The 17,679-nt window shown below is 38.9% G+C and overlaps 1 protein-coding gene and 1 long non-coding RNA gene across 4 annotated transcripts in view; one reads left to right on the plus strand and one right to left on the minus strand.

The window, feature by feature from the left end:
• Window positions 1-270: 270 nt before the first annotated feature.
• LOC116704458 (uncharacterized) lies at window positions 271-11,673 on the minus strand. The gene is made up of 3 exons (XR_004335681.1): window positions 11,663-11,673; window positions 10,906-10,912; window positions 271-394 (listed from the first exon to the last, which is right to left on the minus strand). It is a non-coding gene; the product is annotated as an uncharacterized LOC116704458 (long non-coding RNA).
• The window catches only part of eng (endoglin), a 41,679-nt gene continuing 24,733 nt past the window's right edge, over window positions 734-17,679 (plus strand). For 2 of the 3 annotated variants that reach the window (XM_032539956.1, XM_032539959.1), the window contains exons 1-3: window positions 734-837; window positions 1,834-2,040; window positions 16,690-16,829. In XM_032539956.1, coding sequence (XP_032395847.1) covers window positions 1,983-2,040; window positions 16,690-16,829 — 198 coding nt within the window. In that variant the 5' untranslated portion in view covers window positions 734-837; window positions 1,834-1,982. Of the gene's footprint in view, window positions 838-1,541; window positions 1,566-1,833; window positions 2,041-16,689; window positions 16,830-17,679 lie in introns of those variants that run through there. The other variant, XM_032539958.1, reaches the window with a different exon arrangement.

A 17,679-nucleotide genomic window follows, 5' to 3' on the forward strand; every position in this document is an offset into this window, starting at 1 on the left:
ACAACACATAGGCCTAGGCTACTGTCTGTGAGCTCAAAGTAAATACAGTGAGACCCGTAGGTCGAAGCAGATAACGTTTCCTATAACGTAAAGCTGTCATAGACAAATCATAGTAAGACTTTCCTACCATATTTAACAAAAATACTGTAGCTAAAGAGTAAAAGGACCTATTATTAAATATAACGTGAAACGATGTGCTATAAAATCACGATACAATAACTGAGCTGAGATCTACTTTTATTTTAATAGACACTGTTAGGGCCACTCGATTATGGGAAAAAACATAATCACGATTTTTGATCAATATGGAAATCACGATCATTTAGCACGATTACTCGTTGACTTCTGGAAAGATGTTGCAATAATTGAACTTAAAAAACAGTGGAAAAAGTTCCTTAAAAAATCCAAACTCATAGGCGCCTACTATGAAATTTGCCTTAATACTTTTCCTGTATGAACTTTCCTTCAGAACACAAAAGAAAATTTGGTGTTACTTGCAAAACGTAATGAGCTAAATTATTGTTTTTTCTCGATTCTCGATTCTATTTTTTGCGATCATTGGGAGCCAAAATCACAATCACGATTACATTTCGGTTAATTGCACAGCCCTCGACTCTGTGTTGACCAGACAAGACAATTCTATGACAGGGGCAGAACTTGCCTGGAAAAGAAAAGAACAAATCCGGTGGGCGGGGGTATTAAAGTAAATGTGCACCGCCCAGGCAGCACACAAAGTTTGGAAAGTCCTGACGTTGTTACATCGCTGAAGGCGACGCGTCCTCTCCTGTGGATTATAAAATTGAGCCGACTTCGAAAGAAAATCACACTACATAAAAAGTAAGTTTTGTAATTCATAACTTTGTTTTCACTTTCGCAGGGATGTGTGGTCTACGTGATTTCCTTGACAGCCTAGAGATTTGGAAGTCAATTTAGCCATGTTCTTCTTTAACCCTCGAGCAGTCCCTGTTAAGTCTGTTTCCAAACGAATAGCCGATGCTAATGTCAAATAAAGGTAGAGATTGCTAAATATTAACGTTGTGAAGTATGAAAGGGATCTACTTTTCACATCACTATTTTGCCTCATTAATTCCATCATTAATTAGTTCATTAGTGGAGTTACTTACTTACTTGTGTTTCCCCAAGCCTATTTTATTTATTTGTAAAGTACGCTTTTAATTATCTTGCGAGTAAAAGACTTTTTTTTTTTTCTCTTGCCGTAAGAAGTGCAGGAAACTAACGTGACTGTTTTCCTTTGGAAGTGCGTAAACAGTTTACACAGGTTCTTCCTTTCCCTCTATATGAATCATATAACAAGAGCAGTCTCCTTCTTATCTGATCTCGGCATTGTGATATTATTTAAAGAAAGCGAAGCCATAGTGCTTCCTGAAACAGTCGATCAAAAGTTAGTGACCACTAGATAACCCTTGGGTTCAGACCCTCATTGTGCAACAGGAAGGCGGCCAGAAATATTATGGGATTGTCTCAAGAGGAAAATCCTGTCATCCTACTGAAGGAATTTAAGGCATTTAATCAACATTGCATCCACTGTCAGTGTTGAATAGGTTGTGAGTAGAAATGACCAATGGCCTTTCTCAAGGATGATGCTGGAATTTAATCAAATTGCTTATAGTTATTATTTATGTTCAGTCATCAATACTTATGACCACGTGCATGTAACCTTTTCAATGACACAGTCTTGGATAACAGGAGATAGATCTGATATACTACCTTTTTGTTTTACCATTGTATGAGAGTGCATGAGATTGGCAGATCCTTATCAACAATCGCATCTCCCCATTGATTCCCAGTGTTTTTCTTTCCTGACCTTTCAAGCTTTAAAGATTGGAATTGTCTGCACCTCCGCTGCCACAGTCATTCCTGCTCTTCCGCTAGACAAGGACACTTCAATCTCTGCCTCTTCACATCCCAGACTCCTCTTCTCAGCTTCTACCAACACAAACTCAAACATAAACTTAACGGAGATGGAGGGTCAGGTGACGTGGTTTGCCCTTCTTCTGTGCATCACTGTTGCAGCCTCTGGTAAGTGTACCAGCTGATATTCACTGTTTTCAGCATTTAGATCTTATGTTACTGGGTTTAATGCTCAAACATGCTTTACTGAAAAGTGTAAAACCTTCTACAATCGTCCCTATGTCAATGGATTTAGTGGCTTTTAAGCCTCATTAGCACATGTCTGTCAACCTGAAGTTCAAAGGTAGATATTAATCTCGTCTTGTGTTCTGACATAATTTAATAAAGTATTATGTGGTGTTTTTTCTTGCATGCTAATCAGGATTAAACAACCAGTCAGTAGAGAGGTTATGTGCAAAATATTTTTGTTTTTGTTTTTTTTTGGCTTGAAGGATGATTTATCCTTACAACAACTCAGAGATTATACATTATGCAATAGTTTAATAGAGTACAGAGATCAATACGATGAAACAAGAGATAAATTAAAAATCTATACAACTCAAAATGGTATTGAAACAATTGAACCAATGAGTCATTTTGGGATGCATTTGTTTGGTTATTTGTTGAGATTTTAGTGATAAGAATATTTCATTCAAGGACAGTCCAGGAAATAAAATATCATGTAGGGCGCTTTATAGATTTGTTGGCCCCCTCTAGCACTCCCTCCTCTGGTTGCCTGTGGCTGCCCATATCAAATTCAAACATGTAATCCCTACAAGGTGGCAAAGGGATCTGAAACCTTCCCTGTTCCCTCAGGCCATTATCCAGCCTCACACTCTTACCAGTGCTCTGCATTGCTGCTTCGGGGTATTTGGGTCTCACTTCCCTGCAGTAATCTGGCTTTTGGGATGGCCACACATGAATTTCAATAATAATCCAACTAATTAATTAATATTTAATACCTGTTTTTTTTTTAAATTGTTATTCCGTTTTTGTGGAAATGTCTTCAATATAATGTTCCAAATCTACTGACCAAATAAAAAAAAATAAATAAATAAATAAATAAATAAATAATCCAAATTGCATGACGTCAGGCAATTTTAGTTAAACATTTTTTTTCCCAGTAAGAATATGTAGTTTTAAATCTTTTGGAGATCAACTAATCTTTTCATTCTTACTAAAGTTATACTTTATAGTTTTAGATGAACTGCGCCACTATCTGAGAGTACCACATTGTGTACCACAACTAGGTAAAAACTATATACACTCTGTGTTACAAGCAGCCTTTTAATAGCTGATATAATAGAATTTTCCCCAGACTCTAAATACCTGCAAATAAAGCATAATGTGTCCTGCTGTTATGTAACATAGTTTTATCGGTCAACTAAGTAGGGTTGTCCGCATTCATTTTTCAATGATGTACTTGAGTGCCAAACAACCTTTTACACACTCTGTCATAAAGCTGCACCAGAATATTAATTTGGCATTTTCAACTTGCTATTTAAATAAGGCAAATTGGCCATGGCAAGCATACAGTACATCACTGGTAAGAGTATGTGCCAGAAAAACAAGCCTGTTTGCTGAATCTGCCTTCACAGCTGACCTACTGTATGACAAATCACAACATTGTCACAAGTGCTAAACACCCTCTCAGCATGGGTGCTGGTGGCAGGGATACAGAAGTATTTTTTGGCCAACTGGCAGACCTGTGGAGAGGTGACCTCATGTAACTTCCACTGCAGGGGATGATTCTCACTGTCTGCTGGAGGAATCTGCAAGGAGCGTTTTAGCTCAGCCTTAATTGCCTCTGTGACAGTCCTAAATTTGCTATAATTTTATTTCTTTCTTGCAAGAGGTTCTAAGGATTTTCTTCTTTCCTTTAACTTTTTTGGGCTACAGCAGCATTAGAAGACTCAGAGGGAGCTGCAACACTGTTCTCAGTTCACAGGGTACTCTGACCCTGTGCACTGAATGTTGAAGATAATTAAAACATCGGTGTGACACGTACAAGTTCCTCTATCTCAGGCATTGTTTATTTTTCATTATATAGTCCAGTTTTGTCATATTAATTTGTCATTTTCTCTGACATTGTCTCCTGGGCTTAGTACTCTGTTGTTGTTGATCAGATGAAGCACAAACATCAGGTGTGACTCACTAAGGCCAAGAGTACACTCCATAGTAAATCAAATTTGCACTTTCTCAGACTGAGTAAGGTGCTTCAAAATCAAACGGCACACATATATCTACTGGGATTTGAGGTCTGTTTGTTTAATAGTATCCGGTTTAAATACAAAACCTTGCTAAGTGACCCAGTAAAGCCAGAGGAAGATGTCCAATGCTTTGGCTATACTTGCGTACACTTGCTAAGATCATGCACGGAGACGTTTATGCTCAAAACATTGTTTGTTGCTGTATTCTCCGAAACACTAGAGGCCGTACAAACAAAATAATCTGTGAACAAGCCAGAAGTGGTAAAGAAGCACAGAGTGGAAGCAAAAGAAAGCAGGTTGCCTGGCAACAGTAGTAAACACATCCGTGATAAAAACTGACGCACTGCGAAACGTTACCATTATCTACTCTAATCATTAACATCACTGTTTTTCATCTCTAGTCAAACTACTGTCTGCTTCTAACACTGTAAGAACTCTCTTTCCATGAAGCCTTTTTTGTTTTGACAAAGCGATGTGTTACGTTTTTCCACACTCTCCAGCAAAATGCTTCTTCTTTTCACAATTTGGTGTCTCTCTCTGACCACATATTTAAAGCTGTGTGACTCCCTGTGGTCTGTACATTAAGAATCAATATTTGTAGAGGTGAACGTGCTCTACCGGTCTACCCAGCTGACCATGTTAAACCAAAAGCGATCGCCGTTTTACAAAAATTTAGAAGTGCATGACCAAGCGTTGCGACAACTTGCGGAGCCTTTGGGTTGGAAAAGACACGTGTGCTGACCTCATTGTATGGCTTACACACCTCGTGCTGGGAACACCGCGGCAACCATAAACCTAACTTAAGACTGAGACTTGTTAGCTCATTTATCCACTTCATTTCCTGAAACTGGAAAGTAAATTCTTACTTAGTGAACCTAACTTTGTTTTGTTGTCATGCATTTATTTATTTTTTTAAAGGCATGTTCAATATGAATACTGGCTGATTAGTGGATGCATTGGTGCAGTTTTACCACCAACCCATTTCTTGGCAGTAGTTTGTCAGTGATATAATACGTCCATGGCTAAAGACAATTATTTTTCCCACTTGGTAACCTTGTTGAGTTGCTCCAATGCCAACTGATGGAAATATCAATACTGTTGCAGCCCTAGAAAAAATATCTTCCAAACTATCTGACAAATTTTGCAGAATTTAAAGGACTTTACAGTTAATGGAAATTACCGGCTGGTTCACAGCCTTCTCCAGCGATATCGGAGTAAAACTGTGATTATGTAATTAAGCCTACCAGATTCTTAAGTTCCGACACTCATTTTATGTCTGCATATCTAAACCACAGGCAAAAGAAGCCAGACATAGCTCTTAGTTTACTGTGGAATTTAATACATGATCCTGTTTCTGTCAGCTCCGGATTATTTATAAAATCATTCTTTGCCCATCTCTTTCAAACCTAGAAAAGATCATCCTTTATTTCACCTTATGCCTTGAATATTAAAATTCCCTATATGCTGGGATCAGACAGGCCTCTCTTTCTTGTCTCAAGCTCATCCATAATCTCTGGACAGGCTCCTGTCAGGCTCCAAAAAAAGGGAAAGCATCACAACGGTTTCCCTACACTGCCTCCCTGTGAGGTTAATTGTGTTTAAAATGTTGCTGTTTGTTTTTAAGGCCTTACATGGTCCAGCCTACGGGTTTATCGCCGAGCTCCTATGGTGCTACGATTCATCTAAATCCTTTTAGTTATTGAACTGGGGTATTTGTTTGTGCAAAGATCATCCAGCCTTTGCAATGGTGGAATTAATTCTCCCTCTGTTTGATCAGCTGAGTCCTTTCTTTTTAATAAAACATGACAGAAGTACCTTTCTCCCAGGCTTCTAACTGTATTGCCTGTTTTCATTTTTTGTTTCAATGTTACTCTTTTTTTTTTTTCTTCTTTTTTTAAAATCTTGTTTATTTCAGTCTGTATGTGCACTGATTCTAGGCAGTAGCTTTTGTAACTGTGTTGAGAGGTATTTAACAAATGTATTTAACATTGCACCTTTCTTCATGGATGTGATAACATCTGCCTCAGACATGGCAATGTGCAGAATTTCCTTCGAAATATATTTTTTACATATCTGTTGAAGAGCAGAGAAACTGTCTTTTACCAGACCTCCTCTGCCTGGTAATGCCAGTTCCCACACCCTCAGTTTGTAACAGCTCTCTGGGTTAAATGGTGACTCTAAATCCAAGCTGACACATTAGATACACAACTTCTTTCACAGGCTATTTAATACCCCCCCCCCCCCCCCCCCCCAAAAAAAAAAGGGAAAAAAAAAGAAAAACCAACAACAAACAAACTGATCTTCATGTGTAAAGTCAGTGGAGTGGGGTTTTAAATCCTAGAATCTTAGCATATACAGTGTGTATTTTTCCTTGCTGGCATTGCAAGGCTGATTGGCCTTTTTAAAGGACATCAAGAAATGGAAGTTCTCTGATTTCTGTCTGCTTAGCTGCTTATTACATGAAGGTTGGTTGAAAAGGAGGTATTCATTTTCTTTTTTTTTCTTTTTCTTTTAAATCTCCAAGCCACTTTTATAATCGCAAGCACAATAACCGCTACCACTTAAGAAGGCTGTAGCAGTTGGACACAATCATTTATCTATGCGTCTGACTGAAGTCTTTGTATTAATTTTAACCACTGGATGCCTGGCGTTTCCTGGCAGGGAAGTTGTGTTGAATATGCCCCTTTCTGCAACAATTTTCCCAGTGGGAGACAGGCATCATGACTTAACTGCCAGAACTCCTGCTGCCTTTCTGCCTACCCCAGAGTCTCCCTCCACGGGCTGAAGGAAAAGCACAAAAGTGATTAGCGAGGCCGTCTGAAAATGAAGCATAAAGAGGCAAAGAGAGCCAGACAGACAGACAAACAGAGATAACATAATTCATAAAGACTGATTCATGGAGACAGTAAGGGAGTGGGGGGAAGGGTCAAATTTATGTGACTGTCAAATAGCAGATAAGTGGTTGAGGGGAAAGATGTGGGGAAAGCGAAGTAAATAGGGGATTAGAAAACGCAGAGATAGGAAAAAGGACAAGACAGAGATAACGTCTGGGAGATATGGAGACCCAGTTATGTGATAAGTTGTGAAAATAAGTAATTAGACAAAAGAGAAGGTGGGGGTGAAGAGATAGAAATGGTGTGTCAGGGATTTAAAAAGGAAAAAAAGAAGAAATGGAAAGAGATGACAAAGGTTTCTCGGACGGCATGTTGTAGTAGAATAAGCTGAAAGCAATGGAAAAAAAACAAAAAAAGTTATGTTAAAAATGGCATTGAGAGTCAAAACAGTCCACATCCCCTGTTTTACTGTAGTGAGCCAGCTCAGCCTGCAGTCAGACTGGGTGGCAGGGAGACGCGACCACTTGTCGCGGCCTCAGACCGATTTCAATCTCCTTCCATGCGATGCCCCTCCCAAATAACAATCCATTTTTGACTGCCTTGCTTTTCCTCTGTTTGAAAACAGAATGCAGAGAGCCTCACTAATGCTATGTTCCTCTCTTCTGTTTGTTCCAACATGATTTTCACCGGCTAACACTTGACTGTTCATCAATATGCTTCTTGTGGTTGTAGTATTGTGGGATTCCCAAAAGGAAAAAAAAAAAAAAATGAAATGTTATGGAATGCAAGTCTGTTTTAAGTTACTTTATGCACAACATATGATACAGGTGAATTTGTTTCAGTGTTTGATATTCTCTTTCTGTTTTTGATTATACATCTGGGAAATGTATCAGTATTAATTTTGAATAACAGAGAAAAGGTGAATCCTGCGATCTCAAACTTTATTATCATACTACACTTATTATTATTATTATTAAAAAAAATATATTATTACTCTGAAGGACTCTGGCTAATCTGCAGCACATTTAGCAGCTCTTTTTTGTTTTTTTTGTTATGCTTTTCACTTTCTATTACCAGAAACACATGTTAGACTGTTCTTGGCGTGAGAGAACTCTGGTTTCTATAAATTGGGCCAAACAGTGCCCTCATGCAGAAAACACAAATACAGATCTGTTGGGGACAACAGCTGTAAAAGCTGAACTCGATAAGCCTTTATGCTGTAAACCGTGAATGGTCTTTACTTTTATCTTACATAACTGGGTCCCTGTTATTATAAATAGCACTCCAGCATTGAGAGTTTACTAAGGATGAAGAGGTTACAAAGCTGTAATGCTCATCATTATAGATCATTATGGTTTTTGCTGCATCTTGTCTGAATTTCTCCTCAACATTGTCACTGTGTGACTACAGGGTCTTGCGCCCCATGGCCCAATGCTGTTCATTATGCAGTTGCATGAGCGCTGAATGGCTCATTAGTAGTGGGCGAGATAAACGCCTCGTCAGCATGGCGACCACTTAGGCTCACATCAACATGCCTGCTGTCTGCGCAGATAAGGCATAGCATTATGTACTCTTATCTCTACGTCTGTCTGCCCATGGTCAACCCCGGGGTCTGCACAAACGCATGAAATGTACCTGGAAAGAATTTGGAGGGAAAAACTCCTGGTAGGTCAGGTGACTCCCTTTATGACTTTAAGTCAAACGTGATCAAAGTAGGGAGGGCTTCCTATCCCTGGCATTTTACATCATAGGTCTTAATTTACTAAAATCTTTATTCACTTTAATTAATGAGGGTACTATTATCGGGCAGAATTGGTCCCTTAATCTGTCCCTGGCAGAATAGCTACAAACAAAATATTCTCAGCTAGAATGCCAGCTCAGATGCTTCATGTAATGTTTTTGCATTAACAAAGAGCTTTTGCTTTGAACTTTTCTCTTGGTCTAAAGGAAATTGTAACAAATGAAGCGTTTTAGAGAATGTTAATGGAATTTTAGTACTTTTTACTTTAGTATATATTTAGAGTGTGTGTGTATATATATGTATGTATGTATATATATATATGTATGTATGTATATATATATATATATATATATATATATATATATATATATATATACACACACATATACTGGCAGAACCTCTTGATTCAAGCGCTGGGTGGGTAGTTTTCCTGATTCCTTCATTCAGGTGTGTGTGTGTGTAACCCTCTCTGGCTTTGGACACTGTATTTTTCATTTGCTCTTATTTCTATGATATGTTAGAAAGCAGAATATGACTCAAGGAAAAGCCTTGAGACATCTGACAGATTACTTTAATCTGCTCATGTACTGTAACTACAACAAATCCAGCAGTCAAACTCTGGATACTCAATAATCTTCTCACAGAGGCTGAAGGTAACAAAGTTACACTTGTCAAACAACTCTCCCAGTCCAGACACTTCCATTAGTTAAATAGTGAAAATGAAATCGTAAACCCGAAGCTGTCTCAGATCTCTGAGATAATTCACCAACCTTAATGTTCTCAAAGGCCCACATTAATTTAAAGATATCTTGATGCATACGGTTGCAGTCTTTGAACTACAGAGAACAATACCATTGGGTGTTTCTCAACTGATCATGAAAGAAAATATGCTTTTTCTTTTTTACTGATGTCAACAAACTTTTTAACAGCATCAAAAAATCCTGATCTTGCATAATGCATTTTTTGAGGTTTGTCTTCCTTTTTCTTTCGTTTACACTTCATGGATTGTACTTTTTGAATTCTCACTTTTAATAGGTTTAATAAATAACAGTCTTCATTACTATGCCACCCTCGTAATGGAAAGCATTAATATTTACTGGCAAAAAATCAGTCAAGAAAGACAAGCTAATCTCTGTTGGTTCTTCACGAAGCACATGTTGGGCAAAGCTACATCAATCTTGAATGATTGGGAGCAACCACTGTGCAATGAATCACTAAAGCTTCAGTATGCTTTGGTTGCACGCAGTTAGCATGAAACTTGCTAAATTAGTCTGTCTATCCACCAATTAACACTCAGAAGATTAATTGTGTTTTGCTAGTGCTTTTTCAGTGTATTGGGAAGGAAAAACTAGCTGTATGACTGAATGGAAAATACGGACAATACCCAGTAACTGATGATGTCTGGACTATAACTGTTCACCTGAAAGGATATATGAGCATCAACATAAAAATGATGGCTTATTTTTCATGCCTGCAGCTGCTGCTTGCTTATAAAGAAACACAATCCATACGACAACATTTATCTGCATGTAATTTATAGTGAATTTCTGATTTTCAGGCATAAAGTTAGTGTGTGAACAACGGAGGAAATGAGTCTTAGAACTTTCATCCTTTCATACGCCACTATAGGACTTGTGGTAGGACGAATGGCTCCCAGAGGTGTAAACAGAGCTAGTGTGAAGACAGGCTGTCCGCAGCAAACATTGGACACAGGACTTGGCACACAGACACACACAAAAAGTCTTAGGCCATAAAAATGACCAGACCAATCAGCAGATTTTTTGGATAGAATTCCAGGACTTGGGAGAGGGAGGTGAGATGGACAGGAAGCTTGTATTTTGTATGGAGTGTGTAAAATGCAGGGGTGAGAGGCCAGGGGACAGTGCAGGCCCCTGCAGAGCACTGATAAGGGCTTGTTTACCTTCCTGTGGATGGTCAGGCCTCAATCTGCTGTTGCGGAAACGCTGTCTCTCGCTCTCTCGCTCTCTCTCTCGCTCTCTCTGGACACAAACAGTTCCCTCTACCCGAGGGACCAAGGGAGACAGTTGGTCTTATAGTTGTCTGCGTTTCAGGGTTTCCCCTCCATCCCCCTCCCCCTCAATCTTTCAAATGCAGCCATGCTTCAAGTTCTGAAAGTATGTCTTTTGCAGGTAAACTCTAGCTGAAGCTCTATTCCACAGTGACTTACAATGAGGAAAGAGGGCATGACATCAAATCTGCCTGCCCAAATTGAGTGAAGAGGCAGCTTGTTATTGGGCCAAAGGTAGAGGGTGACACGGGAATCAATTGCCGCTCTCATCCCATCCCGAGCCCAACAAAATACTCCCCGCATGTCCCGATTACATGACTACCCCCCCCAAAAAAATTGCCTGTCCCGCAAAATCCCAAGAGAAAGACTACCAAATCCCTCCCGTTTATGTTGTCTGAGCAAGTTATCAGACTCTGTTGACCCCCCATAGCATTGTTTTTGTTTTTTTTTTCCTAATGTGTTTGAGTCTGGAGAGAGATTGGATTACTATCTTACCTTCTATCCGTTGGCTGCTCTGTTGCTGATTTTTTTTTAAAATAGTATCCTGCATTGTTTGTGCACCTTTTTCCACATCTTATTCCAACCTCGTCATGAATGGACTCAACTCATCTGACTACTAACTAACTAGTATTAAGCTACACGCAACTTAGTTTCCCCAGGGTGGTGTAGCAAGAACTCATAAGTTTGAGTTTTGCCGTGTAGACCTGACAGGAATTCAGACCAACCAAAGATAACGATCTATTACTGCATTTTGGAGCTGAGTTAACAGCACACATAGACCTATAGCCTTAACTTCCCCTTGTCTCTATGATTAAATAACAACACTGTGTAGTTGCATTTTTATGAGATTATTATTATTTTTTTTCTAAAACAAAATACATTGCAAATCTTCCCGTTCCTGCCCGCTCCCGTTGATTTCAGTGCTCTGTCACGTTACCAACAGTGAGATTGACTACCGTACCGTGGGGCTCCCTCTATCCAAAGGTACTCAATTTCGTGAATCTATATTGTTTTTTAGTTAAGGTGTGATAAGATTGTGAAATTCAAAGCCTCGCAACTGCCTGTCAGTATTCTGTAATGTTGGATGCTCAAAGTTAAGGCAACAGTGTTACAGAAGGGCAGATTCTTAATTTACTGGCAGATGTGGCCAGCTAACAGCGACAGCACCGGCAGTTTCACTAATGTCAACGACCCCCATTTCCATTTCATTAAAAAAAAATCTTCAAAACACAACCTCAGGAAATCACAGCAAACCATCTCAGCAAAAAATCTGTTGATTCAACATTTATCTGAATCCATCCAATCGTTTTGTTTTTGGAGAAATTTACTTTTTCAAAGACTTTGTTTTGGCCGGTTTCCAATCTTCCCTCCTGTTATTGGTACCCCTATAACCAGTTAGTCATTTTTATTTCTGCTGACCAATGATATGCTTGCTCAGAATATGTTTAAAACAAGAAGTGAGAGTCTATTCAGTCTGATACAGTAACAGTGAAAAAAATAATTATCTCTACATGCTTCTGCTTTTTGTCCAGTTATGGACTGTCAAGAGCAACAGTGTGCCATTTCCATGACATGTGATTTGACTTCTTAATTACTAAGTCACTTGTATGGTGAATTAGTGGTCATGTAAGTGAGTGGAGCAACAAGAATTTCACCTCCTCGCTAAAGGTGTACTATCATCACTCCTTTCTCAGCCTCTCTAGGTTTTCGGCTTGCAGACCACTATCTCTCCACTCACCATAAGAGACAACTCCAGTTTGGTTGGATGGGTCTGAACAGATTTTCTTTCTCACTATAATGTTAACATGGTGTGTAACAATGTAGTGAATGTTACCCTAAAGTTGAATTATAGGCTGTAACATTATGTAATGCTTGTGGGCTTGAGCGTTGAGTGCACTGCTCACATAACCTTCAATGCCTTTTTGACCTTTCTAATGCCTTAATGAGCGCCCAAATTATGACAATATATTTCCTAGAGAATTGTCATTTGTCTTTGATGCCATGTAATTGTCATGTGGTCCACCGAACTTTGAATGTACGTTATCTTTTTTTGCATACACATACACTACCTAGAATATTTGAGTGAGTCAGTGAGTTGTCATGTTTCACGATCTTTTGAAAGAGATGATTTTAGAGAGATTGTTTTTAGAGATGTTCTGCGTACTGGCAGAGTTGTGTACAACATAAGTTACTATGTGTTTGTGTTAAAACACTTCTGAGAAGAAAGAAGTACAGTTTAGGACTATTAAATCGCCTCAAAGTCTCCAGTAATGCCCAGTCACAGCCACCAGCTTCAGTTCAGCTTTGGTGAGCTCTGCCTAATTATGTGGACAGTGAAACTTCATTAGGGTTTATTAATGTTAGCATGATAAAATATGTGTATAAAGCACAAAGTTAACTTGAAGTGGCCTTCCTACAGCTAAGTTAAATTTAAAGCTGATAAAAGTACAACTGAAACCAAAAACATACCGCAATCTGATGCAACGCAGCAACTAAACTTAACGAAGTCAGTCAATAGACTGATGGAAAAAGTTAATATCAAGATGATCCGGAGATGCCCTAAAATGGTCACAGTAGTAGTGCTGTCTCAATGGTACTATGCACAATTGAATACATGGAAAACAGATGTATGTGATTTGGTGAATTAGTCTGCTAGTCTCTTTTTTTTCTGGAATGCTTTGGAGCTTAGGCAAGAAAGAGCAGACAGACCCTGGACATGTGAAGTTACCAGATGGGAGTGTTTTTGTTCTTCTTGTTAGTTGGGGCTCCAGGGTGCTGCAGACAACCAGGACAATTCTGAGGGTAATTTTAAGTGCATCCTAGTGTAAGTTACTCATTGCTCCCAGATTCTGGCACAGTCCACCAAAATGTGCTTTCTCCAAAAGCTGCTGCACTAACATCAAATTGGCCATCATCAATTTTGGCTGCACACTCGCTGTTCTAATTTATATAAGCATTCAATCAGTTTTCTATGATATGTGTAATATGTTTCCAGTTAAATGAAGGTGTCTGTTAAGTCTGGTACTGTGGCCATGTAGTTTTGTTAATGTGACAGTAATCTACTCAGGCATACAAATTCATTGTTCCCCATTAATGGAATTTGCATTAAGAATTAAAGCAAACTTAAGCTCAAATCTGATTATAAGCGCTTTTAATGAATTGAGCCAATTTTCTGTCCTCCCTAATGTTCCCTAATGTTTTCTACTCACATCTCCCCCTCATACCTAACATCTAAATGGAAATCAACATCCATAAACATGTCTTCTCATGGAATGGGAAATGGAGGGGACTGATGTGAGTAGATGAAGAGGACAGGGAATGGAATGACTCTTCTATACCTCATTTACCAGCAAACCGCTTAGTGAGGCCATTGGCATTTCCGGGGTCAAGAGGGCAAAATGAATGTTCTTCATATCCTATGGTGACTTGTAAAACGGAGACCAGTGAAACACACTCACACTCACACTCACACTCACACTCTCTCACACACACACACACACACACACACACTGAGTCTTACGCAGTCTGTATGATTTATACTAAGACCTCTCGGGCGACAGTCATGGGCTGTTGACTCTGTCACAGCCGAACAAGAGAGAAATAACTTTATGGATGTGGATGTTGAGCAACAGACATTAAAACAGAAGGCCAGAATAACAGGAAACCAGCCTTGACCTCTAGGGTGAGGGAAGAAAAAAGTGATGGCAAGGGACCATTGATGGCTCTCCATCTTGGTTTGCTAGAAAAGCTGCAGTCCAAAGATGAGCAGATTAAGAAACTGTGAGGAAATTGTTCCAGGAATGATACAGCCCCCCTCAGTCCCCTGATTAGTGACAAAAGTGTCTTGATTTGATTGTAAAGTACTATTAAAAGGCAGTATTATTCCCCAAGAAAAGGGGGAAAAAATAAGATTTGGTTGGGACACAAACAATACAAATTTAAAACTTCCAAAATGTTCAACAATAATAAGCATCTTGGGTATTATGTGTGAAAAGCTAATTCTAAAAATGACATTACTGTGATCAAATCTAAAATAATTTCTCATCAGAGCTCTTTTCACATCAGTCATATCGAGAGATGTTATGAACAAATGAATGAATTGAACAAATGACAAAAGAGTCCATAATACCAACCTAATTTCATTGGAGGGACAACAAAAACAGGAGAAAGAGCTGATAATGGAACATTTTTGAACTCCCTCTTGTTGTTTCTCATTGCATTTATCAACTTCTATCTCTGTCCATTATTCTCTTCCACCGCTAGTAATGACTTTGCTTCAACCAGGGTCTTTGATTAGTGCTACTTCTAAATAAGGCACATCCTGTTGGCCAAACTTTGCCATTTCCTTTTAACCCTTTGCGATTCCTTTTTCTTTCTCACCTCACTTGTTTTACTCCACGTCTCCTCTCTGAGGGATTGTGGCCTGCTGGGTAAACAGACCAAATACATCATAAAAGTCAGTGGAGCGGTATGTCATGCATCATTTGCTTACTAAATTAGTTTTGATATAAGTCTTTCTCGCTTATATCCTTCAGCACCAGCTGTTTTGGGGGGTGATTGAGGCTTGCATAGTGGATACTTAAGTGTATATTGCTTATATTTATCTTACTGTAGATATGCTTATCCTATTGCTTAGGCTCAGGACTGAGTAGACTGATCCCATGAGAGCCCACTCCAGGTGGGTGTCTATAAGGCTTTGTCCTGAGAAGAAAATCCAGAGTAGAGACTATGCTGTTTTCATAAACCACCCTTTACTAACGGAACATACTTGGCTAAAATGTGACAAGTAGCATGCGGTTGGCAAACAAAAGTTAAATCTTCAATATGCCAAAAATACCTAAATTGGGTACTGATTTGAAAAAAATCTCCAGTATGCATTGGACCAGTCAACCTCTCCTACTGTGTCCCACAATGCAAAGAGCTGGTAAGGTCACAGTAGTTTAAATCCCCCTTTACATTTAAAACTGGAAACTAGCTTAGCCAGGCCTAACCTACTGCAAAATAAATCAATTTACAAGTTTTACAGAGCATTTTACCAACAAATGCAGTATGTAGTAGGGCTGTGTCTGACTCCAAATATTAGTTGAATTGGATTTGGCTGTTCAACACAAAAAATGTGTTTTGATTATTTGTTTCTTTTTTTCATTATAGTGTATTAAGCAACGCTTTATTGAACTGCTAGATTTTTGAATGGGGTTCGGCAGGATGTTCAGGGTGACAAAGATGTTCACGTAATAAAGTAAACAAGCCAAGTTAGCCCTCCAAGCTAATGCGTGCTAACTAACGTAGCCAGATAAAAACACTGCAGCTCCATATAGTAATAGTCTGTCTTCAGACAGGTTAGAGTAAGCGTGTGCGTGTGCTTTCTCACTTTAATCTCACACAATAGAACACACACCCGCATAGCTCAGGTCAAACACCAGGCATTTATACCCAACCTCATCCATGACCGCACAGCCTCGGCTTGATTAATTCAGCCTCCAGAGACACGGATCCCCAGGTTAAACAGCAGGCTCACAGCAGAGAGCAGAGTGAGCAGGCTTGATGAATGACTGCAGCCTGGTATCCTGACACGTTTGATAAACGTGAACCGGCAGATTGGTTTTTAAACAATGTAGTCCTACCCTCACATTTAACATCCATACTCTGAGACCAGGGAAGAGCTTTCAGAATGACAAATAACAAATTTAGCCCCTTTCAGACAAGGAATCCATAACATTGCTGGGTTCATCTATCTTTTTAAATAAGTCTTTATTTATGTGCTGTTCATTTGTGTGCTGTGCAAGTTCAAATATGACAGGATTGTTGTGGATAGAGCACTAATCTCGCACTACATGGCATTTGACACGCAAGACTAGATACTGCAGGAATTAGCGTATTAATGTTGGAGGCAAGAGATTATTTATTGGAACTTCATTATATGCTGCTGTCATTGCATAACTATTTGTATTTGATTTCTTTCAGCCTCAAGTCAGACGTGCGATCCAAAGAAGGTTAGTGACAACCCATGGGTATACATGAAGGAGAGTCTAATTGGCTGTTGGACCAGCTTCATCAGAGAGGACCAAGCAGAGGTCCACATCCTTAACTTGGACTTTACAATGGTGAGCATGGCTCACAAGGCCATACAAATGAGATGTTTTGGAATGAGTGCAAATTATGTAAATGTGAAGACGTGAAAAATCTGCTTGACATTTTCTTAGAATACACCATAGAAAATCTGCTTAGAAATATAGGAAAGATTGGATAGAATAGAAAAACACAATGTATTTATGTTAAATAAAACCTCACATTCTTTATTTAATGTGTTTTCATTTAAATATAGGCGAATAATACACAATTTCTATACTAAAGGCTCAGTCTGTTAATTAAAAAATAAAGTGCTTGTTCCATGGTATCAAAGTTTAGGATAGTTATCATGATCATGTGACAAGGTCTGGGCAGAACAGGCAGCCAAGTGACAGTACTCTGATCCAATAGAGAGGTGAAGTCCCTCCCCTTCCTGTGGACCGCCATGGGACCTTAACTTGGAAAAAATATGAACGGTAGTTAAAGGGGAAAGACCTCATTTGAATTGAGCCATGAAATACACATATGATGTTCATCAGTTTAATAGATAATTTTGCAAGTCAAGAAAGTAGGAATTTACTGTTAAACTGTTATAGTATAATACTGTGAAAATAAGTAATAAGAAAGACTACACACTTCAAAGTTGCATGGATGACGTCTCGCTGAAGCTGCAATGTCTGTGTGTACCGTACCGGGGATAGTTGTGTAAAGTATGTAGGTCATTGAGAGGTTTCACACAAAACTAAGTGGTCATATGCCAAACCTACGCTAACTGAGACTTTCTTCAGTTGAAAAATTATCTTTTAAATTGACGATCATCATATTTGTTATCCATGGCTCACTCAAAAAATAATTTGCCCCTCCCCGTTCATTTCCGTTCATTTT

The sequence above is a fragment of the Etheostoma spectabile genome, chromosome 16 (genome assembly GCF_008692095.1).
Source record: "Etheostoma spectabile isolate EspeVRDwgs_2016 chromosome 16, UIUC_Espe_1.0, whole genome shotgun sequence".
In the NCBI taxonomy this organism is placed as follows: domain Eukaryota; kingdom Metazoa; phylum Chordata; class Actinopteri; order Perciformes; family Percidae; genus Etheostoma; species Etheostoma spectabile.